This window comes from Sander vitreus, chromosome 16 (assembly GCF_031162955.1).
Source record: "Sander vitreus isolate 19-12246 chromosome 16, sanVit1, whole genome shotgun sequence".
Taxonomy (NCBI): domain Eukaryota; kingdom Metazoa; phylum Chordata; class Actinopteri; order Perciformes; family Percidae; genus Sander; species Sander vitreus.
In genome coordinates, this window is record NC_135870.1 from 27,134,455 (window position 1) to 27,162,310 (window position 27,856).

General features: G+C 42.7%; 1 protein-coding gene across 2 annotated transcripts in view; it reads left to right on the forward strand.

Annotated features, from left to right (window-relative positions):
• Positions 1-430: 430 nt before the first annotated feature.
• The window catches only part of pam (peptidylglycine alpha-amidating monooxygenase), an 83,646-nt gene continuing 56,220 nt past the window's right edge, over positions 431-27,856 (forward strand). For both annotated transcript variants that reach the window (XM_078271816.1, XM_078271817.1), the window contains exons 1-6: positions 431-510; positions 3,566-3,614; positions 3,716-3,783; positions 6,521-6,601; positions 6,688-6,764; positions 7,483-7,586. In XM_078271816.1, coding sequence (XP_078127942.1) covers positions 459-510; positions 3,566-3,614; positions 3,716-3,783; positions 6,521-6,601; positions 6,688-6,764; positions 7,483-7,586 — 431 coding nt within the window. In that variant the 5' untranslated portion in view covers positions 431-458. The remainder of the gene's footprint in view (positions 511-3,565; positions 3,615-3,715; positions 3,784-6,520; positions 6,602-6,687; positions 6,765-7,482; positions 7,587-27,856) is intronic.

The following is a 27,856-nucleotide window of genomic DNA, read 5'->3' on the forward strand; positions in this document are numbered from 1 at the left end:
CCTAGGATGTAATGCTGTATGCTACGGCCCATACTGTTCATATGTCAGGAGACAAATAAATGAGAAACCTCTCAAGTTGTATGTCACGGAGCATTCGTTCCGCAAGTAGAAACTTGTATACACTTCTGCTTAAAGGAACCACAGCTGACTAGTTTGACAGGCATTGTCATTTGTGTTTGTGTATTTGTGTGGGTCATGTTTCTGCCCATAATCCACAGACCTCACAGCTCACAGTTTTCATAGACTTTTTCTTAAGTAGAAATTAGTTCCACTGAAAATACAGTACATGAGGCGAAGACAGATCCTAAATGGTCAAGTATGTGGTTTATATACTGCCTTTCTATCTTTTGTCCCTCAGTTGTTTACGTTTCCATGTGGTCTCATGTCTTTTTCTAACATCTGTTCTTCTATCTGTTATCTCATCAGATGTTGGTTTTAAAGTTGGAAGAAATTCAGGAATGTCCCACTTTGTGCTGCAGATCCATTATGGAGATATCAGTGCTTTCAGAGGTGAGTCCTAATGGAAGTGAAAGACTAACATTGTTGAATAGAGCTTATTTATGTAATCAGTTACATCTAATTCAGTAAAGGCAGTGTTTCCCACAGATTAGAAAGCTATTTGTGGTGCGCGCGCACAAGGGGGTGAAATACTTATTTTCATAACAATCAAGTATCAAAAACTGAGGAGGACACGCTGTTGGATGCTGTCCTCTTTTCATACTCTTTCTTCAATGCTTAACGAATCTATCTCTTTCTCTCCCAGTGACCCTGTCTTTCTGCTTGAGCAGCACTGGTTGAAGCCTGAAAATATTGTAAACAAATTAATAACGTAACTAATTGCACTGGTTGGACTGTTTAGCTCTGTTTCAGACTGATACATCAGGTTCAGGCTGGTCCACATCCACAACACATGCGTTTGTTAGTTGCAAAAAATACTTTTCAATACTCATCTGGATTGAAGCAGCAAACATTCAGTGTAAGAGTAAAGAAATGACATAACATTATTTATAATAAGTTTATTAGATTCACAGCTGCTACATATAGTGTTTTGACCTCGACAACCCAACTGCATTTTACCGCAAACTTGCGACTGGTTAACTTTCTACAGCAGGCGCAATCGAGTCGGGACTCCAACATTAACACTGAAAACATTGTATTCAGAATATAAAATATTTATATTATAGCACTTTTTAATGTGTGATTGTGTAAAGGTGTTCACGAGATACCAACCTTTCGTGAACTTGTGAATTTCGCCAGCCGTCTTTCTCTCGTTTTGATGGAGACAGACGCTGTGTGTGTGTGTGTGTGTGTGTGTGTGTGTGTGTGTGTGTGTGTGTGTGTGTGTGTGTGTGTGTGTGTGTGTGTGTGTGTGTGTGTGTGAGAGAGTGTGTGAGTGTGAGAGAGAGACGCGTGAGCAACAGAGAGACGGCGAAGAACAGGGAAAGGAAATGCAGCTGAACGAATACGCTGCATGTTTTAAATAGCGTTAAAAAAAAACCCTTAATAACGAAACTTAATATGTGGCGGCCGGTGTTGATTGTATGGCGCACCGCCACAAATTCGTCGATGTGTGGGAAACACTGAAAGATTTCGAAAGATTCAAGAGTGTAAAAGCAATTCAAAATTCTCCTGCATGAAGTTTCACTTCTTAGTAAACATTAGGTCTGCGAGCAGAAACAAAATGTTGTTTAATCATTTTTCCCTCAGCTGTAACTGGAATGTTTTATTTATGATATATCAATATTTTTAGTTTAGTCAGCAAACATGCTAAAGAATAAAAAGAAACGAAAGAGAACGAGGAATAGGACCAAAAATATACTTTCACACACATCTACTTAGAAAAATGTTTTATATTTACTACTAGCTAGCTACATCCTCCAGAGTTCTCTGTAGTTTAGCATCCACCAAACACTCAGGTACTGTGATGGATCTCCAACTCTTTTGGATTGTGGAATACAAATTCTTAAAATCTTTTGTAGGGAAACACTGTAAACTTTAATTTGATATTGATTGCGCATGTTGTTATTATTATTAATAATAATAATAATAATAAAAGGAATAATATACATTTTATTCGTATAGTGCTTCAAAAGGTACCCAAAGGCACTTTAGGCCTAATACTGTACACAAGACACGTCTTTTACCGCTTGGAAAACGTGAGCCAGGTTGGTTGGGCGTTGAGTATGAAGGACCTCCAGGGACATTGAAATTTATTTAGTATTTAATTGTACATTAAAACAGGAATTAATAAATTGGTTTTCAAATTAATTAATGTATCCTTTATTAAATAGAGGAACTATAGATATTTAAGATCTTTTTTTAGTTCCTCTATTTAATAATGGATTATTTAATGAATTTGAAAAACATTAAATAAAGAAATGCTCTATTTCAATTTCCATGTCCCTGGCTGCAGGTTGCGCCTCATGTTACTGAGCGATCATAACCAGCTAGGCAGCTCTGTGTATTTCGGCTGTTTTTGTATTTTTAAACTATTATGCTATTTTGAAAGTATTTTTAAGTCACAGAAACCACTGAGAGTGAATCTTGTGTTTTGGATGTTATTATCACACTGTTAGTAATGTGTCGGTGTTTTTGTTCCGGTGCTCTGCACAGATCTGACACCCGCCTGCTGTCATTTCCGGCTCTCTGAAGTTCTATGCTTTGGTGTCTGCGGCACTGAGGTCCCCAGGGCCCAGCAGCAGACAATAACCTTATATTTTTAGGTTCATAAAATGGACCCGAATTCACAATTATGTAGGATATTGCTACAGAGCAGATGAAAGTGTTCTTAGTTAAACCTAAAAGCTCAATTACACTCCAGAACAGACGTGTACACGGGGCCGCCGCCAGCTAGGGGCTTTTGGTGACATGAATTGTAATAATCAAGATCCCGAGATCAGAGGAGCAAATCAGCGCTCAAGCGTTATGTGTGAACTGTGAAACATATCTGGAATGCGTCTGCGATGCATCCCTGACTGCAGGCTAAATATCTGGACCTGTCGGGGAGCCATGGGTTGAGGGGAAACCTGGTGGAGGGGTTGCCTGTAACTATAGGAACTGTATGTGTTGCATTTGCCACACGGACCAAAGTTGTTGTTGTACCTAATAGACTATTTTCATGAACACGTGTGCCAACGACAACATCAACAAGCATGACTACAGGGAAAATTCCGCGGATTGCTTGAACAAAAAAATTCTGTCTCACGCATGGTATTACCTAATTTCCCGTGTCACTTCTTGTGTGTGTTTTCGTGACAAAACATAGTTTGGAGACCAGACATACTCATCAGGGATTCCACCTGATAAAAAAATTGTCGTGTGTGACCACCTTTCGCTGGTCAGTCATGTAGTGTGAAACTACAATGACTTTAAGCCTACCGATTACAAGACAGCAAGATGTGTAGTGTGTACAGTTCAGCAATCTGACGACTTGGAAAGTTGTGTAATGTGACCTAGGCATAACGCTAAACTAAGTGTGTTATGTCAACTTTGATGGTATAGTGCTCATTTAGATGAAAAAAAAATGTTTACTTTGAATTTTAATTGTTTGTGGTTTGTTCTCCAGACCATCATAGAGATTGCTCAGGATTTACCTTAAGAATGACATCCAAACCGTAAGTATTTACTTAAAAGCAACTTTTCTGTTGATAAAAATGTGACTAAAACTCTACCGCCTCCTACCCTATAACTATGACTCTTTGTGCCCTCCACAAAGGCAGCCATTCATTGCTGGTATATACCTGCTAATGTCTGTGGACACAGTTATCCTTCCAGGAAAAAAAGGTATGTTTAATGTATTTTTTCCTAGATGTAAATTTGTGAAGCGCTAAGATATTTAATTAATCTAATTGGCTTGTCTGGAAAACATGGCCAAGCCATCATCTCTGCCAGATTTGTTTTTCTTCCAATGAGGCCTGGAGAAATTATAACTGTCAACAAACGTTTGTTTGAAAGCTGCTGTACAATTTCTGATTATAATCAGCATTGCTTATCTTTAAAATGGCAAAATAGCAGCATCACACTTAATTTGTATCAAAATAGAGTTGATTACAACTGATAATATACCAATCAATCAATTAATTTGTCCTCCTAGCCTTGTTCTTTGCAGCGCCTGTTGTAAATATTCTTTAGGCAGAGTAGAGCACCGCCTTTGTATTGTTCACCTGAAGCGATGCATAATCTTGAACTGAATGAGGCGCACCTCGCATCACGTGACATAGTTTTAATATTCCTACAGATTCTGTTGCTATCCTCATCATCCACTGTAATATTTAGATCCCTTTCCCATGTCTTTTTGAGGGCTGACCAAGCTCTATCCCCTAGGTTCTGCATGAGCATAGAATAATACCCAGAAGCCTCATGACCTTTTTCATATTTCAGCAAAACCTTAATTAAACATTCTGGTGTCTTCGGGGCTGAAGAACAGGATCCAAAATCGCCATTAACAGATGGCGAAGTTCGAACAAACCACTTTTTGAAGGGGCTTGTGGTGGGTCAGACTGGGGCACTCAAAGAAGGGGGGGGCATAGTTGGAAAAGGAGTACACGTGTTAAACCTAAATTAAAAGCCCTGCGTCTGGGCAAAAATAAACTGTACATTATTAAAAGCTAAAATGTTCACTGGCTGTAAGAAATGACAATAACAATTAAAGTGTTGGACAGGCCCTCGCTCCTCTGCGCGCGTCAGGGTTACTGACGGACGCCGCTCCTTGCGACCGTGCATTAGCGCGGCACTCAGACACTACAAATCATCACCAATGAAAAGGGAACTCCCTGCTGAGTTCAATGATACCTCACACAAGACTCTACGTCATACAGTTAATTAGCTGTGAAAGGGGGCGTGGCCAAAGCATAGGGGTCGGGGCAAACCTTTACCAATAAAAAAGGAAGTCTCTCAACAGAGACTTCCTTTTTTATTGGTCTTTTTTGTAGATGAAATGTAGTGTCTTATGTGAGGTATCAATGTACTCATTGATACCTCACATAAGACACTACATCAAACGGGTCATACATTATTAAAAAGGGGCGTGGCTACAGCATAGAGGGCAGGTCAAACCATCACCAATCAAAAAGAAACTCTCTGCTGAGTTCAATGATACCTCACACAAGACTACCTTAAATGGGTCACCAGTTATGAAAGGGGGCATGGCTTAATCATGAAGAAGGAACTCTGCTGACTTCAATGATACCTTACACAAGACTCTACCTTAAACGGTTCAAAAGCCATAAGAGGGGGGCGTTGCCTAAGTACATGGGTGTGGTTAAAGTATAGCGGGCAGCTTAGTATCACATGTAGACCACACATTATAAGTTTCATGTAAATTGGATGATGTTTGTCATATAAGGCGGATTTCCAGTTGCCAGCGGGGGGCGCTATGACCAAAAATCAATTTTGGCCTGTAGATGTCCTCAGGCCTTGACCCTTGTCAAACCTGAGAAATTTCGGGCAGATATGATAATGTACACTAAAGTTACAACAACTTCTTCGTTTATCAAAATGGCCGCCACGCCCACACCATTTGACGAAAAGTTTTTCTTTTAATAACTTTTCATCTTTAAGGTGTTGAGATGGTGCAGACCAAATTTGAAGTCCATCAGATGAACTCTCTAGGAGGAGTTCGTTAAAGTATAGCACCTTGACTTTTAGGTCTACTTCGTGTTGCCACTAGGGGGCGCTATGACTTTGAGCCAATATCGGCCTGTAGATGTTGTCAGGGTTGGACTGTTATGAATCCTGAAACGTTTCGAGCCAGTTGGACAATGTACACTCAAGTTACACCCACTTCCTGTTTCAATGGCGAAACATACAAAATGGCCGCCCCCGCCACGGCCATGCCCTATGATGAAAAGTTTTTCTTTTAATAACTTTTCATCTTCAACGTCTTAAGATGGTACAGACCAAATTTGAAGTTGATCGGATGAAATCTCTAGGAGGAGTTCGTTAAAGTACGACATGTGGAAATGGCCAAATCTCGAGCTTTCAATTCAAAATGGCTTCCTGTGGGGTTTAGGCTATAGCTCCAATGAGCTTTTTTGTACGTCTTGACATGTTACATATGTGTACCAAGTTCTGTTAGTCTACGTTAAACGTACTGCAGGGGCTCAATTTCTTTAATATTCTAGGGGTTGCTAGCGAGCCATTTTTGTGCGCTTATTCCCGAAACCCTTAAAATATAAAATTTTTCACCAGGCCTGATGCGTGTGCAAAGTTTTGTGAGTTTTTGTGCATTCTAACCCCCTCAAAAATGCGACGAAGGACTCGGAAAAATAATCCTTACAAAAACAATAGGTTCCTTCGCACTTTCAGTACAAGGCACCGTTGGGGCCTTGCGCTTTTGTGCTTCGGCCCTAATAACAGCTCTAGCACCAATTGGTGCTATCCGCCCAAACTCTCTGAGTCCCCATGATCCACAACAAATGTTACTGTTGGAGTGCATAAAAGGACAGGTGGGGCAGAAATGGGGCTGTATAGTGATTACAGATTGGGCCTGCCTTGACGTCACTTAATTTTTCTTTGTTAGTTACAAATGCAGACATCGCCTGTGATTACACTTCATATCCCATCTACCCGTTTGCCTTCAGGACCCACACACACCACCTTGGTGAGTCATACCAGAGAATTTAGCAATTAATTTCAGCGTAACTTTATCAGTAGCAGTGGTAACCTGGATGAGTATTGTTGTCACAGGTAAAGTGGTCAGTGGCTACAGGATCCGAGACGGGAAGTGGAGCCTGATTGGGAGACAATCCCCTCAGCTACCACAGGTAAGTTATCACATCAGAAGGCAATTAAAAACTGACATGTTTGGGGTATCTCAGTAGCGGAATGATTAAAGGCGCATGCATACCATATAATCTAAACGTCCACAGGGTCGAGTCTGACCAGTTCTGTGTCATACCCGACTCTCTTTTTGTTTCCTGTCTGCTTCTTTGCTATCAATAAAAAGGGAAAATGCAACAAAAAAACAATTTTAAACATTAAAATGTTCTGTTTTATGTAATACCACACTGCTTACTGTTGCCTGCATTGTCCCATACAGAAACCCAGTCCAATTAAATTGTACTTATCGTGTCAAATCATAACATTTATTTAGTTATTTCAGGACAGTTGACAGAGTATGTCTAGGTAGGTAGATCAGTCTCCTGACAGCTCTTGTAGATCTAAGTTTAAAAGACAAGAGTAGCACAACACTAACTCAGTATAAACAGTTGCACTATTTAGTAATTGTAGCTAAACGTCTTACATATTTGTGATGACATTCATGTGATTTACAAATATGACTCCAAATCAGAGTAATCGTATATGTCATTGTTTAAAAGCTTGTCCAAGTTGTTCCCAGTTCTTTAAGGAGTTAATAATTACAAGGTTAGATGTATATTCTTACCAATATATCTGAATTCAACCCAAAATATATTGATTACAACAGTTTTTCAAGTAGAGTGCTGTTTGCTCTGCTCGGCAGTGAATGTGTTTTCTCTCCAGGCATTCTATCCTGCTAATAAGGAGGTGAATGTGAAGTATGGTGACACCATTGCAGCCAGATGTTTGTTTACTGGGGTGGGCAGAACCTCCAAAACGTATATTGGGTAAGTTCTACACACATTGTAGCCTACCTATATCTCAAAAGTACCTTTTAAGTGTCCATGGTTTCTTCGAGGTTTTATTCAGACTACTTGAATAATATCTTGTTTGCTCCCTTTGAACTGTGTTTGTATTGGAATATAACTTACAGGTATTTAGCATAGACAGGCACTGTGGCTTTCTTCTAGTCTTGGCACACCTTGTGCTTCTTTACAATTGCTGTCTGATTGCTTATGCAGTGTTTTTATAAATATATTATATTTATTTTTATAATATTGAAAACACTGTCTACACTTTGGGGGGGAGCTTTATAACCAGGAACCAAGGGATGCATCACATTGCCAAATTGTCCCAAATGTAAATCTCATGAAGGTATTGTAACAGGGAAGATGCACAGGTATGTGCATTTCTCAGTTTAAACATACAAAGTTAAATGAACCTAAAAAGAAATACATGAACAGAAAATGTGCAATACTGTTTTTTTTAAATAACTTAATATTTTACATAATTAAATTACAAAAAGCAATCTTTTCAAAATAGACATTTTTGACCATGAGTTAACAGTAAACACAAAGCTTCTTAAAGGTCCCATGGCATGAAAAATATGAGTTCCCCTAGCCTGCCTATGGTCCCCAAGTGCCTAGAAATGGCGATAGGTGTAAACCGAGCCCTGGGTATGCTGCTCCACCTTTGAGAAAATGAAAGCTCAGATGGGCGAATCTGGAATCTCCCCCCTTATGTTGTCATAAGGGGCAAGAGCATTTGGCCCGCCCAGAGCATTTGGCCCGCCCATGAGAAAGAGAGAGACATCATGGCTTGCAAACAAGCGAAGCATGGCAGTTGGTCAAGGCCACACCCCCACCCTCCACCTTGCCCCCCCTTTCTCCTCCTCAATAGCATTTAAAGCTACAAACACATAAATGGCACATGCTAAGGAAAGCTCATTGTGGGACTGGCTCTAGTGGCTGTAATTCTGCACCAAGGCTGAATTTCCGGACTTCAGATACAGCATTAGGGGACCACTAAGGCCTATATAAAAGAGACTTCAGATACAGCATTAGGGGACCACTAAGGCCTATATAAAAGCATCCAAAGAGCAGCATGTCATAGGACCTTTAAGACACGGTGACTTCATCTGTTAATACTGTCGGTAAAGTGAAGAGTGTTACAACGTGGAGCACAGCACAAACTTTTGTTTACTTAATTGCAAAAAAAAATTTGGTTATGTAATCACACAGAGTGAAATTGCAATTAGATTAATCGTGCAGCACTACTAGCAAGGAAAGCCATGATGGTGAAGTGGGTCAGTGATTCCATGTTTCCATGTGGAAATCTCTTATCTCAGAGGTTGTCACTCTTGGAAATCTTGGACACTACATCAATATAAGTACTCATATTTTTCTGCAAGTGGACAAGACCCCTGGAGCTTTTGGGGGTGGACTATAATCTGGATTTGAATAGATAGTTGAATAGATAGATAATATGTTGGACAATTGCCACAATTCTGAACTGGCTGAATGACTAAGGGGTTGACTCGTCTACTCTACTTATTGCTGTCACCAGATGAGATGATGAAATGAGATCCAGTAAGGCCAGTTTAAGTGATACATCCATGAGTTTTAAGACTTATCAGATAGGGGTGCATGATATATCGACTCAATATCGTTATCGCGATATCACGTTGCGCAATATTATATCGAAAGTGTCGCGGCTCCCGTCTCTCAAAAAAGTGCCTCGGAACACACCGAAGCAACGCCGACTTGAGCGTACATTCTGCGCGTGCGCAAGACGTAATACGTCTCAATAACAGCATACGACGCTAATCTGTATTGTCGCCCAAAAAATGAAAACCGGAAATGACATCTCTCTAGACCTAGGAAACACAGAGCACGCTGTTGTCAGTCATTGTTTTCATCAGAGTGTTGTTGTTGTCATTACTCGCTGAATGGAAGAAAATATGATGGCTAGTAATAAGAAGATACTGGCGTTGTCAGCTCTCGGGCTTCTTCTTGTGGAAGAAGCACTGATTCGCTAGTCAAGGGCTAGCACTCCACCGGTCAGATTGGTCATTGAGTCCGACTGCCCACTGGCCAATTCAACAAGTCAAATCGGCCAAAATGGATGCCGCGGCTCCTCCGACTGACGACGGCATGGAACACACCGAACAGACTCGAATCACCGACCTCGCCAGACTGTCCAACGGCCGATAATCGGGTTGGTGTGTCCGAGCCTTTAGTTGTGTTCGATTTAGAGCCCGCTTGAAACGCTATAATGATCAATTTCATTAGCCAGTTACTGTGCCACTTGCACGTTAGTACACATCAGCGCACGGGTCCACTACGTGACAAACCGTAGCGTACCACGTGTGTGCATATTTCGACAGAGTAAGAGAGAGTAAGTGAAGAAATAGATAACTAAACAGAACGAATCAGAAAAGCGAAAGAAAAGTTGTCCTGTTCTCTTTTATATATTTTATACTGTACAACCAGTAAAACATGTCCTGTTCTGTAGACATGGTCGTTATTTATGTATTCATGTTGTACCAGTCCAATATGACTGTCAGGTGAAATAAACCTTGTGTTGTAAGAAAACTTATTTGTTATGAATCTGTTTTGATGCGTTTTCTCATAACTTTTTTTTAATGATACATTTTTTATTGTTTTTTTTCTTTTTTTTTACATACAGAACAGCAACACAAATTGAACAAGAACAAAAACCCTCTCCCACCCCTCACCCTCTGCGGTCTCAAGGAAAACAAACGTTTTCCAATAACTTTTATAATTTTACATGTTTAAAAATATCTAAATTAATATATCGCAATATTCATAATCGATATCGCAATATCACATTATGTCAATATCATGCAACCCTATTATCAGAAACCAACACCCTGCACAGAGGTCTATAATACTATAGATACGATTTTACAACTCAGTTATGTTATGATTGTACTTTCTAATTGACCGCATTAAAACTCGATATGAAGTATTTTCTCCATTATCCTTGCACGCTGTGCATTATTGTTGATGGCAAACAGTGGCGTTTCAGCTGCTACAAAGAAGCTGAAGCTACCTTCATGTCCAATTCGACTTCTCCTGGATAACGATTATCGATACCTAGTGAGGTGAGGCTGCAGCTAATAGCTTGTAGCACACAAGACAAATTTACAGTATGCAGGGTTTCCCACAGAAAATTTGTTAGTTAAGGTGGTAGGGTGGGGTTTGCCCTCAGACCGTTGCGATAGACTACAGATTACAGACTAATAATAATATATAATTAATACATTATCTATATCTATTATCTATCTATATCTATGTGGCTATCTGCCACATGGCAAGTAAATGTTTGTGCCAAAATAGTTCTGTTTTTCAGTCTTCATTTTGGCGAAGGTGCAGCTACTTTCTTCTGTTGCTCTGCTGTCTGCATGTCGGAGCTTCGTGGGGGGCAGGTTGACACACACACAAACACTGGCGCACACCAGACGCCAGCCACCACGTCACTTCTGTTTACTGATAGCTATCGTTTACCTCAGGCTAATTAATTAGCTAGTAAGTGGTGATTTTTGGCAGCCAGCCTTCCAAAAGATAGAACAATGAAATGAAATGTTAACCGATCATTAACCATTGACCGACAAGCAGGAAACGGAGTCTCAGTTCACCTGTCCGGGAGGCTCTGACACATTTTCCGCACTCTGTGTCCGCGGACAGCTGTAGGATTGTACCGGTTAATGTTCTGTGCATTGTCGGACAAATGCAGCCACTTTCTTGAAACCGCTTGCGAGACTGACAAGTACACAGCAGCTTGTCCGAGCCTGTTTCCACCGCCTTCACCTGCAGGTTGTCAACTGTGTGGTTTGGAATGAGTAACACAGCGTATATCGTTTTTCTTTTTTGACAACGTAGTTAAGGCGGCAGGCGTGTGTTGCTAAAGGCTCTGACACACCAACCCAACGGCTGACCTTCAGCAGAAATGGACTCGGAACACACCGAAGCGACGCCGACTTGAGTGTACATTCTGCACGTGCGCGAGACATAATGTCTCCATAACAGAAAATATTCACATTTAACAAGCTGGAATCAAAGAATTTTTACTTTTGTCTTAAAAAAAATTACTCAAACCGACTAATCAATTATCAAAATAGTTTAATTATTAATTAAAAATTAATTTAAAAGTTGACAACTAATCGATTAATCGTTGCAGCTCTATTTGTCGCCCAAAAAATTAAACCCAGCAGCTGATTGGACGAATGCGTCACGTGGGTCTGGCTTCTCCCCGACCATAATGGCGGCTCGTTCGGAATACGATCTCATATTTTACGAAAATAGTTCACCAAAATGTGTTTCTGAAAACATTTTAAGCGAGAAATAGGCCATGCATTTGCTGAATCTGTCTTCATTTCAGATCGACAAAGGTCAGTTTAAAAGATTTTCGTCAGATTTTGAGAGGCGTTAGTCACGCTCATCCTGCTTGTCGTTTCCGGGTTAGCACTCCACCAATCATATTGGTCATTGAGTCCGACTGCCCACCTTCCAATTCAACAAGGTCAAATCGTTCCAAATGAAGGCCGACGGCTCCTCCGACTTGACGACGGCACGGAACACACGGAACAGACTCGAGTCACTGACCTCGCCAGACTGTCCGATGGCCAATAATCGGGTTGGTGTGTCAGGGCCTTAAGGCGGCCGCCTTAGCTTAGGAAACCCTGGTATGACCTACTGTTAAGGTGCTCATTTTTTAGGTGTTAACACTCCTCTTGTGTTTTAATTGTTGTTAGATACAACAAGTAGATAGTCTCAGTTGTCAACTGTTTGTTTACATCCTGCTTTCTTAAAGCTGACTGCGTCACTTCCTCTTATTCTTTGGTATGTTACAGCCATAGAATGTAAAAAGTAGAGCCTGCTAGCGTATGGAAATGCTGCTTGTAAAGTAGTGTACTTTTTATTTTAAAAATATTTGGAGCTACGCTTTTCCTTTCTTTTTTCTTATTAATACAGACTGAGTCTTGAGTTCAATATATGGTCTTTACCAACACAGTTTGGTTTACTCATGGAAATGCTCTGGAATACGGTGTCTGGGGGTGCTGGGTTGTTTTTGAAGGGTGTGGCTGTTTTGTGTTTGTTTATTTATTTTATTTTTTTGTTGTTTGTGTTGTGTATCTGTGTCTATTCTGCTAAAACTTGTGAATTATGGAATATTTACAACCCTGTATTGCGTCAGTGTATCTGTAGATCGTAGGCATCTCTCCTTGATCCGCTAGCTGCCTGCCCCCTGAATACACTGTGAAAAAGCCCGGTCTCGGGAGACAACACAGGTCATAAACCCCACCCCCTCGCCCTCCCCCAACCATCTTGTCGGTAATTGCGCTGAAACCATGCAGGAACTCATAGTGCAGCTTTAAACATTAGGAGTCTTGTGCCAAAAATTCACTTACTTCGTGCATGGGTTGTTTTTTACATAAACCTAACATTATTACACTGTCTGAATCATGGCTTAACAGTAACATCTCAGATAACGAAATAAACCTCACAATTATATCTTATATAGATCTGATAGGTGCTCCAGGGGTGGAGGTGTGGCGATATACGTTTCCTCTGATCTGTTTCTGAATTAATCACACCCACAATTGAGCCTCTACATTTTGAATGTGTTTTTGTTAAGGTAATCTTTCATGCAAATAAATGTTTAACTATTGATAGCATTTATAGGCCACCCTCTTCACCTGTAGAGTCCTTTATCTTTTTACACTTTATTGCAATGTTCTTTCACCCCCTTCCAGACAATCGTTAACACTTCTGACTCCATTGCACATTTCCTTTTTATACATGTACAAAGAAATTAATATCTAATAAACAATAACTGCAAAAGAGGGGGGCAGGGTAGGATAGTGGGTATTGGGTATTATTACAAGTCTTAAATGGAGATATTTTAGTTTACAGATTTTTTCTTTGGGGTAGATATTATTCCATTTGTATGTGTGCTCTATGATTGTAAAGGTTAATTTTTCCATGTCTAAAGTTTGCTCTATTGATGATGTTGCTCTATATTGTTTAATTCTATATATTCACACTATCTTTTGAATTTTTTCTACAAATTTCTTATCCTGTAGAAGTGAATTGTTTAATCTCCAAACTGTTTTATGCATACTAGTTTTTAATGTTGTTGTGAGGTAGACTGCTGCATGATCAGACATATTTATTTTGCCAATAGTACAGCTTTCAACCAATGTTACATCGTTTTTTTTTGTTTTACTTTTTACTTGTCAACTAAAAAAAACATAGGAAAAGAGCAAAAAATAAAAAATAAGTAGTGCGATGTTGAACAATAATCTTTCATGCTGATAGCATTTAATTTGGCAGAGATGTAAAGTTCGTGTTTGGTAGCTAGCTAGGAAAATTTGCTTGGTTGCAAAATGCACACTTACTTTAACATAGCAAAATTATTTTGTTATCTTTTGGTCAGGTCCATCTGGAGATGCTACGTACCAGGTTTCGTGCAGATCGGTCGCACGGCCTAGGAGGAGTTCGCAAAAGTTGGTTTTGCACATTGCGCGATATTGCAAAAAATCTGGGCGTGGCCTATATCGTCAGATTCAGCTCGATTCAAGGAACACATGGATGTAAGGGCTTTCTAATGTGTGATGTGTAATGTGGGAGTTATAGGCAAAATTACGTTTGACGTCATTATAGCGCCACCTAGTGGTCCATATGTCATTTTTGGTATGTGAGGTCTATGAACCATTGTACATCTACACTGTAAATGAAGTTGCTCACATTAGTGTAAGTGGTGAATTCAAAAGGTGGGTCCTATAGGCCACGCCCACTTTGACGAAACTGTAGGCGTGGCCTCAGGAGTGGCCCTAGATGGTACCCTCAAAATTTCGTAAAAATCGGATGAGCCGTTCATGAGATATAAACTTTTTGTACTTGTAGCGCCCTCTAGTGGCCAATTTTCATAAAATGTGTTGGGGAGCCCCAGAGGGTCATGGCAAACATGAATCTAAAGTTTTGCTTTGATAGCGTTTATTTTGGCCGAGATATGGCAAAGTTAGTTTTTTGTAGCTAGCTACACAAATTTGTTTGTGCGTAATTTACGCAATTTTCATCCGATAAAAATTCTTTTAACTCATTCACTAACTAACTTTTTGTCAGGTTGGTCGGGAGATACTATGTACCAAGTTTCGTGCAGATCGGTCGCACGGCGTAGGAGGACTTTGAAAAAGTAGGTTTACGATAAATCCCGATTTTTCGCGAATAAAAGTCTTCGGAAATGGGCGTGGCCTATATCAGGCGATTCAGCTGAATTCAGGGAATGCGTGGATGTGTGTATTTTTTATGTGCGATGTATGGTTTGGGAGTTATAAGGTCTAACGCATGTTTTCTGCTGTAGCATCACCTAGTGGTGGAAGTGGGTGAATTTTTTTTGTCTGAGATCCTTGCTGGGATCTGGACCAGTCCTGAAAATGGCATGGCTGGCTTGTAATGATTGTTGCCACATCTCTCCAAAAAGTCTGGATAGCGGGGCAAGACCAAAAGACATGAGCATGAGCAACCATGATTTCTCCACATTCTCTCCAGCAGCATAACTGGCTACCTGTTTGTTTAGCCTTTTGCTTCGGGGTAATAAAAAAGCAAATCAAATTTTTCCAGTAAAAGTCTCTCTAGGCCAAGGAGTTGATTGTGGATGATTGTATTGTCCAGACACATGTCCTCGGTAATTTCAATGTCCAGCTCTTTCCCAGCGTTGCTTCACATAGTCTGTGGAGTCCTTTTGTACTTTTCTCTTTATGCGTTTGCATCCAAGTGTTAACATAAATAAACAGCCAGCCGAACTCCTTTTCAAAAGACGTGGTGTTTGAACTGGACACTGACGACACTGACAACACTTTTTCGTCTTTTTCTTCTGCATTGGCCTCCATAGTTGTGGTGAATGAATCCTTCCGATAATTTGGCTTTTTACTGTACTGTTCTCTTTATGCGTTTGCATCCAAGCATTAACATAAATAAACAGCCAGCCATACTCCTTTTCAAAAGAGCAAGGAAGTGAGTGTGCTTTATTGACTTCTTTACAACAGGTAAGTCATGATGACACAGTTGAATAGGTGTAAAACTAGAAAAGAGAAGATTAAAAAAAAGATAACTAAACACACGTCCAGCCAAATAACAGGTAAGTATGTTAAGCGTAAATTAAGGTAAGTACTGTATATTACGTTAACATTAACTTTGCAGGCTACAGCACATTATAGCATTTAAATAATACAAACTCAGATACATTTCCATAAAAGAAACATCAATATACTCTGATAAACATCCATCCATCCATCCATCTTCATCCGCTTATCCGGGGTCGGGTCGCGGGGGTAGCAGCTCCAGCAGGGGACCCCAAACTTCCCTTTCCCGGGCCACATTAACCAGCTCCGACTGGGGGATCCCGAGGCGTTCCCAGGCCAGGTTAGAGATATAATCCCTCCACCTAGTCCTGGGTCTCCCCCGAGGCCTCCTCCCAGCTGGACGTGCCTGGAACACCTCCCTAGGGAGGCGCCCAGGGGGCATCCTTACCAGATGCCCGAACCACCTCAACTGGCTCCTTTCGACGCAAAGGAGCAGCGGCTCTACTCCGAGCTCCTCACGGATAACTGAGCTTCTCACCCTATCTCTAAGGGAGACGCCAGCTACCCTCCTGAGGAAACCCATTTCGGCCGCTTGTACCCTGGATCTTGTTCTTTCGGTCATGACCCAGCCTTCATGACCATAGGTGAGGGTAGGAACAAAAACTGACCGGTAGATTGAGAGCTTTGCCTTCTGGCTCAGCTCTCTTTTTAAATCTAGCGGTGCGATAAATTGAATGTAATACCGCACCTGCTGTGCCGATTCTCCGACCAATCTCCCACTCCATTGTCCCCTCACTCGCGAACAAGACCCCCAAGGTACTTGAACTCCTTCACTTGGGGGTAAGGACTCATTCCCTACCTGGAGAAGGCACTCCATCGGTTTCCTGCTGAGAACCATGGCCTCCGATTTAGAGGTGCTGATCCTCATCCCAGCCGCTTCACACTCGGCTGCGAACCGATCCAGTGAGTGCTGAAGGTCACAGGCCGATGATGCCATCAGGACCACATCATCTGCAAAAAGCAGCGATGAGATCCCCAGCCCACCGAACTGCAACCCCTCTCCACCCGACTACGCCTCGATATCCTGTCCATAAATACTACAAACAGGATTGGTGACAAAGCGCAGCCCTGGCGGAGGCCAACTCTCACCTGAAAGCGAGTCCGACTTACTGCCGAGAACCCGGACACAGCTCTCGCTTTGGTCGTACAGAGATTGGATGGCCCTGAGAAGGGACCCCCTCACCCTGTACTCCCGCAGCACCTCCCACAGTATCTCCCGGGGCACCCGGTCATACGCCTTCTCCAGATCCACAAAACACATGTAGACTGGTTGGGCATACTCCCAGGCTCCCTCAGGATCCTTGCGAGAGTAAAGATCTGGTCCGTTGTTCCACGACCAGGGACGGAATCCGCATTGTTCCTCTTCAACCTGAGATTCGACTATCGACCGAACCCTCCTTTCCAGCACCTTGGAGTAGACTTTACCGGGAGGCTGAGAAGTGTGATACCCCTGTAATTGGCACACACCCTCTGGTCCCCCCTTTTTTAAAAGGGGAACCACCACCCCGGTCTGCCACTCCTTAGGCACCGTCCCAGACTTCCACGCAATGTTGAAGAGGCGTGTCAACCAAGACAACCCCTCCACACCCAGAGCTTTAAGCATTTCTGGGACGGATCTCATCAATTCCTGGGGCTTTGCCACTGTGGAGTTGTTTAACCACCTCACACAGCTTGGATGGTTCCCCGCTTCCCCCTCCTGAGGTGGCGACGGTTTTCCAGAAGTACCTTGGTGCCGACCGAAAGTCCTTCTCCATGTCTTCTCGAACTTCTCCCACACCCGCTGCTTTGCCTCTTTCACGGCAGAGGCTGCAGCCCTTCGAGCCCCTTCGGTACCTTGCAGCTGCCTCCGGAGTCGTCTGGGATAACATATCCCGGAAAGACTCCTTCTTCAATCGGGACGGCTTCCCTGACCACCGGTGTCCACCACGGTGTTCGTGGGTTACCGCCCCTTGAGGCACCTAAGACCCTAAGACCACAGCTCCTCACCGCAGCTTCAGCAATGGAAACTTTGAACATTGTCCACTCAGGTTTAATGCCCCCCAGCCTCCACAGGGATGCACGAAAAGCTCCGCCCGGAGGTGTGAGTTGAAAGTCTGTCGGACAGGGGCCTCCTCCAGACGTTCCCAATTTACCCGCACTACCCGTTTGGGCTTACCAGGTCTGTCCAGAGTCTTCCCGCACCCCCTGACCCAACGCACCACCAGATGGTGATCGGTTGACAGCTCCGCCCCTCTCTTCACCCGAGTGTCCAAAACATATGGCCTCAGATCAGATGAAACGATTGTAAAATCGATCATTGACCTTTGGCCTAGGGTGCTCTGGTATCAAGTACACTTATGAGCATCCCTATGTTCGAACATGGTGTTCGTTATAGACAATCCATGACTAGCACAGAAGTCCAACAACAAACAACCACTCTGGTTTAGATCAGGGAAGCCGTTCCTCCCAATCACGCCTCTCCATGTGTCTCCATCATTACCCACGTGCGCATTGAAGTCCCCCAGCAGAACTATGGAGACCCCGACTGGAGCCCCATGCAGGACTCCACTCAAGGTCTCCAAGAAGGCCGAAGGTCCGTGACCTTCACTGCCACCCATGTGGCAGCGCACCCAGCGGTTCCTCCCACAGGTGGTTGGCCCATGGGATGGAGGGATGTCCGCCACGTAGCTTTTTCGGGCTGTGCCCGACCGGGCTCCGTGGCAAACCCGGCCACCAGACGCTCGCTGACGAGCCCTCCATCTGGGCCTGGCTCCAGACGGGGGCCCCGGGCTTCCTCCGGGCAGGGTCACTTCATCCCTTCCTCGATTTTTCATAGGATTTTTGAACCATTCTTTGTCTGGCCCCTCACCTGAGACCACTTTGCCTTGGGAGACCCTACCAGGAGCACAAAGCTCCAGACAACACAGCCCTCAGGTTCATAGGGACACACAAACCTCTCCACCACGATAAGGTGATGGTTCCCGGAGAAGGGTATGATAAACATGTAAAGGAAAATAAATGCTTACAGCCATTGCTTTCTGAGGGATACACATGGAGGATTGCTCAGGATTCAACTTCAGGCACTAAACAAATGCAGCCATGCCGCTCCCATTGTTGACAGGTCTCCTAATTCTACTTCCTGTTTCCTCTCTAAGTTTTCATTTCAGAATAAAAGCTCAACAGTACTTTGTATACTTAACAATAAAAGCATATTTAAACAGTCAACTTAGTGTCTCTTTTTTACCACAAACATCTGTGGTTTACTGATGCCACTTGAACCTCAACTGTTGCTCGGCAAAAGCAAGACAACTTCCGAAATGGGCCTTAAGAATGTCTTCACTTTGCCTTGTGATGTTCTGACCTCTAACTTGCGAACCTTCCCATCACTGCTTGGAATTGCAGTAGTGACGAGACCCAATGGCCACTCGTTGCGAGGTGACTGACTCTGTTTGAGAAGCACGTCTCCAACTTGCAAGTTCCGACATGCTGTATGCCACTTCCGTCTTGGTTGAAGGGTATGGAGGTATTCAGTTCTCCATCTGGCCCAGAACTCATTTACTAGTGCCTGCACTTGTCTCCAATGACACTTGAAAAGATCATTTTCACTGAAACTACCGGCTGGAGCAGACACACCTGGTTTTTGGGTTAAAAGCATTGTAGGAGTCAATAGCGTTGGCGAAGCAGGATCAGAGGAGACAGGGACTAATGGTCTCGCATTGACTTTAGCAGACACTTCTGCCATCAGAGTACAGAGGACTTCATGAGTCAGGTGAGTATGTTTAGTTCGCAGCAACATGGAATCAAATATCTTCCGGGTTACGCCAATCATGCGTTCCCATGCGCCTCCCATATGAGATGCATGAGGGGGGTTGAACTTCCATGTACAACCTTTGTCATGAAGGTACTTTCCGATGTTCGCTTGGCTTGGATTGTCTCTTCCCATACCCAGTTCCGAACTTGCTCCAACAAAGTTCGTACCTTGATCTGATCTTAGCTGCTTCGCTGGTCCTCTAACAGCAAAAAACCTCCGCAGGGCATTGATGCAACTTGCTGTGTCCAAGGATTCTATAACTTCTATATGCACGGCTCGAGTGCTCATGCATGTAAAGAGAATAGCCCACCGCTTACTTTGAGCCGCACTGCCCCGGGTGCGTCGGGTGATCACATTCCAGTAATTAATGTTTCCCACTTTTTGAACTTGTCTGCAGGAAGTTCTGTGTCCCAGTCTGGAACGTCGACAGAAAGTTCTCTCAGCATTGTTCGCCCCTGAATGGTCACTGGTGCAACTAAGCCTAATGGGTCAAAGAGGCTATTGATGGTAGAAAGCACTCCACATCTGGTAAATGGCTTGTTGCTGATTGCTACTTTAAATGTAAAAGTATCAGAGTCAATGTCCCAGCACAACCCAAGACTTCTTTGCACAGGCAGAGCTTCATCACCAAGGCTCAGGTCTTTTAGCCCTGCAGCCAGATCTCCAGGTTTGAAAGCTTGCATCACTTTGACACTATTTGAGGCGATTTTGTACAGTTTGAGATTTGATTCTGCCAGTGAGGCTTGAGTGCGCTTGAGCAGATCAATGGTCTCTGCTTCAGTCGGGAGGGAGATGAGACAGTCATCCACGTAAAAGTGCCGATCAACAAAACGCCGTGAGTCAGATCCATACTTCCGTTCACCTTCTTGGGCTGCTCTTCGAAGGCCGTATATAGCCACTGCAGGTGAAGGGCTGTTCCCGAACACGTGCACTCGCATTCGGTACTCTGCTATCTCTTTTGTCAGGTTGTTATCTTTGTACCAGAGGAATCTTAAATAGTTTCTGTGGTCCTCTCTCCCAAAAAAAACCGAACATTTGTTGGATGTCTGCTGTTACCGCCACAGGTTCTCGTCTGAACCTTAACAGAACTCCAAGCAGTGAACTATTCAAGTCAGGGCCAGAGAGCAAGACATTAACAGAGTGACCACCTTCTTGTGCACTCGAGTCGAACACAACACATATTTGACCCGGCTTCTAGGGATGGTACACCCCATAGATAGGTAAGTACCAACATTCTTCATTGTCATGCAGGGATGGAGCTTCCTCTGCATGTCTGTTCTCAAGAGGGCCTGAGTACGGTTGTTTGGAAGCACTGGTCTAAGAGACCTGAATGGTAGTGGAGCAATCCAGCTGTTTTGCTCATCTTGCTTGAACTCTTTCTGCATGATGTCCAGAAATGTCTCATCCTCAAAAGACAAAGCAGGTGTGTTGTCGTTTTCTCTTGTAATAAACACACCTTGTCTAATTTTCTCTTCTGCAGGTACTCTGGCATCAAGATTGCTAGGCAAATAAGTGGAGATATGCCTGTTCTCCCCGCCGTAGCTTGCCTTGTCTTTAACAGAAATGTGATTCTGACATGGTGTCAGAGAAGAAGGACGTCCGTTCTGCAGGACATTGGTCTTGAAGACAGATACCATAGGCTTGTGGGCACTCTTGATGCAGACCTCCCCCACTATCACCCATCCTAAATCCAAATGCTGGGCGAAAGGTGCGTTATGGGGACCATTGATTTGCTGTCTCACCTTGTGGACGCGATTGAGGTCTCTTCCAAGCAAGATGAGAATCTGCACTTCAGGATCAATCACTGGGATGTAAGGTGCAATAGGTTTCAAATGAGCATGGGAAAGAGCAACCTCTGGTGATGGGATCTCTTCTCTGTTGCTCGTGATCTCGTTACATTCGATTAGTGGAGGTAAGTCCAAACACACTTTACCATTCAGTGCTTCTATCTGGAAACCCATAGCCTTCCTTCCAGTCATTTCAGTGGTACTAGCACAGGTCCTCATGAGGTAAGGTGAAAGGGTACCTTGGATGCCAAAAAGCTGGAAAAACTCTGATTTGACTAGTGAGCGATTGCTTTGATCGTCAAGGATTGCGTACATCTTGACTGAGCGTTCTTTGTCCTTGTGGGTAAACTTTGACCAAGCATATTTTGCGCAAGATCGCGCCGGGAGACCTTCTCCGCAGACCTCAGTGCACCTTAAAGTTACCTCTGGAGGAGAGCTGTTTTCCTGCTCCGTGCATGGATCGGTCGTGGGAGACATTGCTGGTGAGATGGCTGCCTCTGGATGCATGACCGTGCAGTGCCGATCACTCTCACACTCGTTGCACTTAAGCTCTACTGGACAATTTCTAGACATGTGAGTAGCAGAGCAGCACCTGAAACATTTGTATTCTGTCAGCAAGTTCTTGCATTCTGTCAATGGCTTCATCCTGAAGCCTCTACATTTCTCCAAAGGATAAGGTTTATTATAAGTGGACAACATTTGACTGGATCACTGTTGTTTCTCTTGTCCATCCCTTCTTTGTGTGTTCCACTTGAATCTGCTGTTGCTGACACGTCCGTCTTGTGGACAGATTTTTACGGTTTTAACACCATCATGCCTTGCCGTGGGCCTTTCATTGCGGTGATGAGTGCGAGGGCTGTGTGTCAAGGCAAAACTAGGATCGTTTCTTGCCTTTGCCTGACAGCAGACAAAATCAACAAAGTAAGAGAATGGGGGAAAACAAACCTGGTAGTGTTCTTTTACTTAGCAAAGTCTATCATGTGGGTGGCAGGAGTAATTGTGGAATCCTGAGTGTTATTCCTAGGAAAACGATCTGGGCCGCTTGCACGTCTGAATGGAACGGTGCCCTGTTCCTGATTATGTGTGGGCTGAGGGTGTGAGCTAGGGTGCTGAGGCAGGTGTGCCTGCTGCTTTGACACAGGTAACTGCTCACCCTGTTGTATATTACTTGGCATTGTGGGCGAGACGTCATGGTGGAAGGCTAGGCTTGAGTCTTCCTGCTTTGTCTTTGTAACAGAGAGAGTGAATGGTTTGGCTAAAAGTGACTGGATAGGTGTAGAACTGACCTGAGCCTGATTTTCCAGGTATGCCTCTGTTCGCTGTTTGATTGTCTGTGGTGAGACACTGCTCCTGACGCTGGACGCGCCCTCAATTTCTGCTCCGGCAGCAGCTTCCAAAACTTCAGCCTCAGCATTCAGGCACTCAGGCACTAAATAAATGCAGCCATGCCGCTCCCATTGTTGACAGGTCTCCTAATTCTACTTCCTGTTTCCTCTCTAAGTTTTCATTTCAGAATAAAAGCTCAACAGTACTTTGTATACTTAACAATAAAAGCATATTTAAACAGTCAACTTAGTGTCTCTTTTTTACCACAAACATCTGTGGGCAGAACACCTTTTTCAGTGATATGATGCTATAATACAGCTTGCTTATTAGTCCTTTGGTACCTCCAGAATTATAGGCATCAGCAAATAATTGAATAACAGTAGTGAACTCTCTTGGATTAGATCTTTTGACCATTTTACGAAAATAGTCACAAAGTTGTAGATACCTGAAAATGTCCTGCTTACTCAACACATAAGTCTGGCAAAGATAGTCAAAACTTGCAAGCTCCCAGTTTTTAACTATCTTGCATAAACAAGTGATACCAGAATACCCCCATTGTCTGTATCTACAGTCAATCAATGCCAGCATGTAGTCAGGGTCATATGCCGGCCATCTAAGTAGTTTGATCTCTCTCTGGAGTTGAAAGTGTCAAACAACTTCTCCCCATATTTTTTATGAAAAATTCACCCACTGACTCTCTGTTTACAATATTTCTTTTTCCCTATCAAAACATCCTATTAATGACTGGATTGGTGTATTTGTTAAAGAAACCTCTATACTTATTCCATTCTCTGAACGGAATTTTGATTGGAAGTGATAGAAAAATATATAATAATCTGGGGAGAGTATTCATTTTAACTGATCTGATTCTATCACCAAAGTAAAGAGGAAGAAAACCCCACCCATTAAGATCATCATATATCATTTTGTTTATGTGATTATAGTTAACATCAAATAGTTGTGATTGGTCTTTAGGTAAATACACTCCCAAGTACTTAATGTTGGAGGAGAACCAATTAAAATTGTATTTTGTAACACATTCTTGTGGGGGGGAGTAACTGAATGTAATAGCTTGGGTTTTCTGTATGTTAAGAACATACCCTGACTATGTTCAATATGTTTCCAGCATTTTCATCAGTATGGGCAGACCAGAGCCTAACACATCATCTGCATGTAGACTCACTCTATATTTCTCTCCCCTTATAGATATGCCTTTCAATTCTGTCTCCTGTCGTATTGCTTGAGCCAGGGGTTCAATGAATGAAAAGGCTGGGGCTGGCAGGGCAGCCCTGCCTGCAGCCACGTTGCAAATTTATAGCATTAGAAAGGCTTCCGTTAATCTTTATTCTTGCTAATGGGGAAGAGTAGAGTATCTGAATGCGTCTTATGAACTTTTTCGTAAATCCAAATCTGGCCATTACTAAATAGAAAATTCCCACTCAACAGAGTCGAAAGCTTTTTCAGCATCCAGACTTAAAACAATAGAACAAATGTTTTCTTTGTTAATATGTTCAATAACATGCAGGGCCCTCCTAATGTTATATTGAGTTTGTCTATTCTTTATGAATCCCGTTTGGTCTTCATCTATTAGCTGGGGCATTACGTATTCCATCCTCTTTGTTATGATAGTGGCATAAAGTTTGTAGTCCGTGTTTAGCACACTGATAGGCCTATATCCTTTACAGTCCATCATGTCCTTTCCTTCCTTGGGAATAACTGATATAAAAGCCTCCCTCCAAGATGGGGGTGGAGATCCTTCTTTTAAAATAAGATTGAAACAGCTGTCTAATATAGGGATAAGGTGTTCTCTCATAGTTTTATACCATTCCGGGAGGAAACCATCTGTACCGGGTGACTTGTTGTTTAAGCTTGAAATAGCTTTGTCTATCTCCTCCCTAGTTATTGATAGAATACGTTTATCATTGATTTGAGTGTAAAGATTTGTAATACGTCTCAAATGCTTTTTGTATGTCATCTAAGTTGCTAGATATCTTATTTGTTACAGGGTCTCTTATCTTATGAATTGCTTGTTTTTTAAGTCTCCAAGCCAATAATTTTGCTGCTTTGGGGCCTGCCTCATAGTATCTTTGTTTCATAAACCTAAGGTTTTTTTTCAACCTCCTTACTTAATATTTTGTCTATGTCCTGCTTGGCAGTTCTAATTTGTTGAGTAATAATAGGATCTTTATTAAAAATGTAAGTTTGTTCAAGTTCTCTTAATGTCTCTTGTAGGTTTGATAGTGTTTGCGCTTTTATCTTTTTTATCTCTGCTGTCCTGGCTATAATCTTACCCCTTAGGACTGCTTTGGAGGCATCCCATAATATACTAGGGCTTACCTCCCCGTTGTAATTTTCCTGTAGGTATATACCTAGTTCTGTCTCCATTGCAGTTATGAAAGTTGCATCATATAGCATTCCAGTGTTTAACCTCCACAATGTTTTACTCTGTCTGCCTTCAAAATGCAAAGTTAGATAAACCTAAAAGTCTTGTGGCTTTCAGTCTATGATACAAAGGTATCAACAGTTAAAGCGTAATCCAACAATGAGGACTTACCGGACCGGGAGGTCGCCGGTTCAATCCCCAGACTGGCAGGATAAAATCTGGGTGGGGAAAGTGAAAGAGCAGCTTGTCCCTCCCTCATTACCACCACTGAAGTGCCCTTGAGCAAGGCCCTAAACCCCAACCGCTCCAGTGGAGCTGCTCAGTGGCCAGCAGATCAGACTGTGGTTGTACTGGGCAGCTTCCAGGTATGAATGTAACTGTGTGAATGTGACAGGTCGTCGTTGCAAATGAGAATTTGTTCTCAATCAACTTACCTGGATAAATAAAGGTCCATTTCTCTTCCCACATTATTTTGTGTCCTTTCTCCTCTCTTGGATTTGTCCCCGCTCATTATTGTGTATATTAATCGATTTGAGTGAATAGAATGTTGAATTAAGTAGGGAATTTTAGTGCTGATACCGGAGCTGTGAAATTACGCAGCCATGCCAACTAGCTCGCCACCGGAAGTCGAATCCGTTACATCGCTTTTGAACATAAAAAGCAGTCTAGTCTGTTATAGACCAAATGTCTCCCTGAGTAACATGAATATTCCTTATTATGCAGGGAAAGCATTCTCCATATATCTACCAGGCCATTTGTTGTTTTCTTAAAGGTGCACTATGAGTTCCTGCATGGTTTCAGCGCGATTTCATTATTGTCTCAAATTGTAGGCATCTCTCCTTGATCTGCCTGCCCCCTGAATACATTGTGAAAAAGCCCGGTCTCGGGAGACAACACAGGGGTTGTAAATGTCAAACAAACACTAGAGGCACAGGATAGGCACCTAAATACAACCAAACACTCCAGCCAATCACCGACAAGATGGTTGGGGGAGTGGGTGGGGGTTAGTGACAGTTAGTCAGTTAGTCATGACAGTTACGGAAACATGGGGGGAGGGGCGAGCTTGCTCGGTTTTGTTTTGAATTTACTTCGTCAACAGAAGTGACCATGCAGGAATATCTTATTACCCCAAAAGTCCCACTCCCACCGCCCTTACATCCCCTCCCCTCCACACCACATTGTACCCACTCAAAACGTGCGTGCGCGCACACACACACACACACACACACACACAGAAAGAGAGAGAGAGAGCGAATGAAACAGAGAGAGAGAACTTGGTCCATTAGTCCATAGCTGTATTAATTATCACTTACAGTTCAACAGTGTCTTTTAATCTTCAGTGTAGAATCTTTCTTTTATTCCCATTTACTGTATATCGTTTTCCCATTAAGTTTCTGTTTCTCCATCCGACTTGTAGAAACCTTTCCGCTCCAGATCCTCTCTTGCTCGTTCTGCACTGCTGTAGATAGTTGCATTGCCATCCTAATTGAACACTTGAGTTTTTGTTGGAGCCAGGATGTGTGACTTGACCTGTTGCTTTTGTAATTGTTAACGTACAGCTCTATATGAGGCCCACTGATGTTTCACTTTTATGAACCGGCCCCTTTCTTTTAATATACCCACTCTATGTGTTTGGGTAATGTGGGGTTCATTTTCCATGAGCAGAACATCTTTAAATAATTTCTGCATGATAGCAGTCATGTCCCTTCACATCCTTCCCTTCACTCTACTCTGCTATGTTGTTGTAGATGCACACACATTATTTTGCCAGGACTTATTTTCCACATAGTCCATCTGGTTACCCATCTCAATGACACAGCTGTTGAGGTGTTTTAATGTTTTCTGATCCTTCAGTTTTTCATCTTCCAATTCACTCACCCTGGTCTCTAGCTCTAATACTCTTGTGTTCATTGTCTCCACATCTTGTCTTAAATACTTCATTTGTTGCATTATTTTCTTAATGTCCCTCTCTGTATCAGCTCAGAAATCTTTAAATTCAGCTCTGAAGTCTTTAATTTCTCCATGGATTAAATCCTTCAGCTCCCGTATTGATTGTTTTATTTCACAGGTATCTGCCATTGTTTGTGCCTGTGGCATCCGGGTCGAAGTTTCATTCATCAGATTTGTTTTTTTTTTCCCGTCGTGTCTTCTTTCTCGTGTTCATACCCTGCAAGTTTGCGTCAGGGTCCTGATCACTTTCAGTGATCACGTCAGGGTTGTATTCACTACAAAGACCGCTTCGCTCTACATTATCCCGCTTATTACATGGCTACTTACCAAATAAATCATTACTGTGACACAAAATATTGATTTAAAAAGGATTTTACTTGATTTAAAAACGATAGTGTTGCTTCCGCTAAAGAAAATAGTCCGTTCCAACTCTACGGTTGGAATCCTAAATCCATAGCAACGTAAACTCTGTAGCTGTTTATTTGCAACCCTTTGTCTGTCACTCTACACCACCCTCCTCCTGCAGCGAATACATTTCTGACAAAAGCCACCTGTCCGGGCACACATTTTATCCCCCTTTACGGGCTGTGGTAGCAGCCATATATTTAATGAGTCGTGCTGTGATGAGGTGCTGCACTGCTATCGCTAGCTAATGGTGGACAAATTCATTCACCCAGCTGCTGTTTTAATCACTGCGGGTTGACACAACATTAGCTGAGGTGTTGTTAAGTGAGCTAGCTGCTGTAATTCACATTAAACTGAACATTTCCATTAATAGTGAAGTGAGACACGGTGAATGGGACTTCTTTAGGACTATTTATGTGGCCGTTTCTGTCCTCATTCATCTCGATGTAGCAAGGAGGACAGGAGTT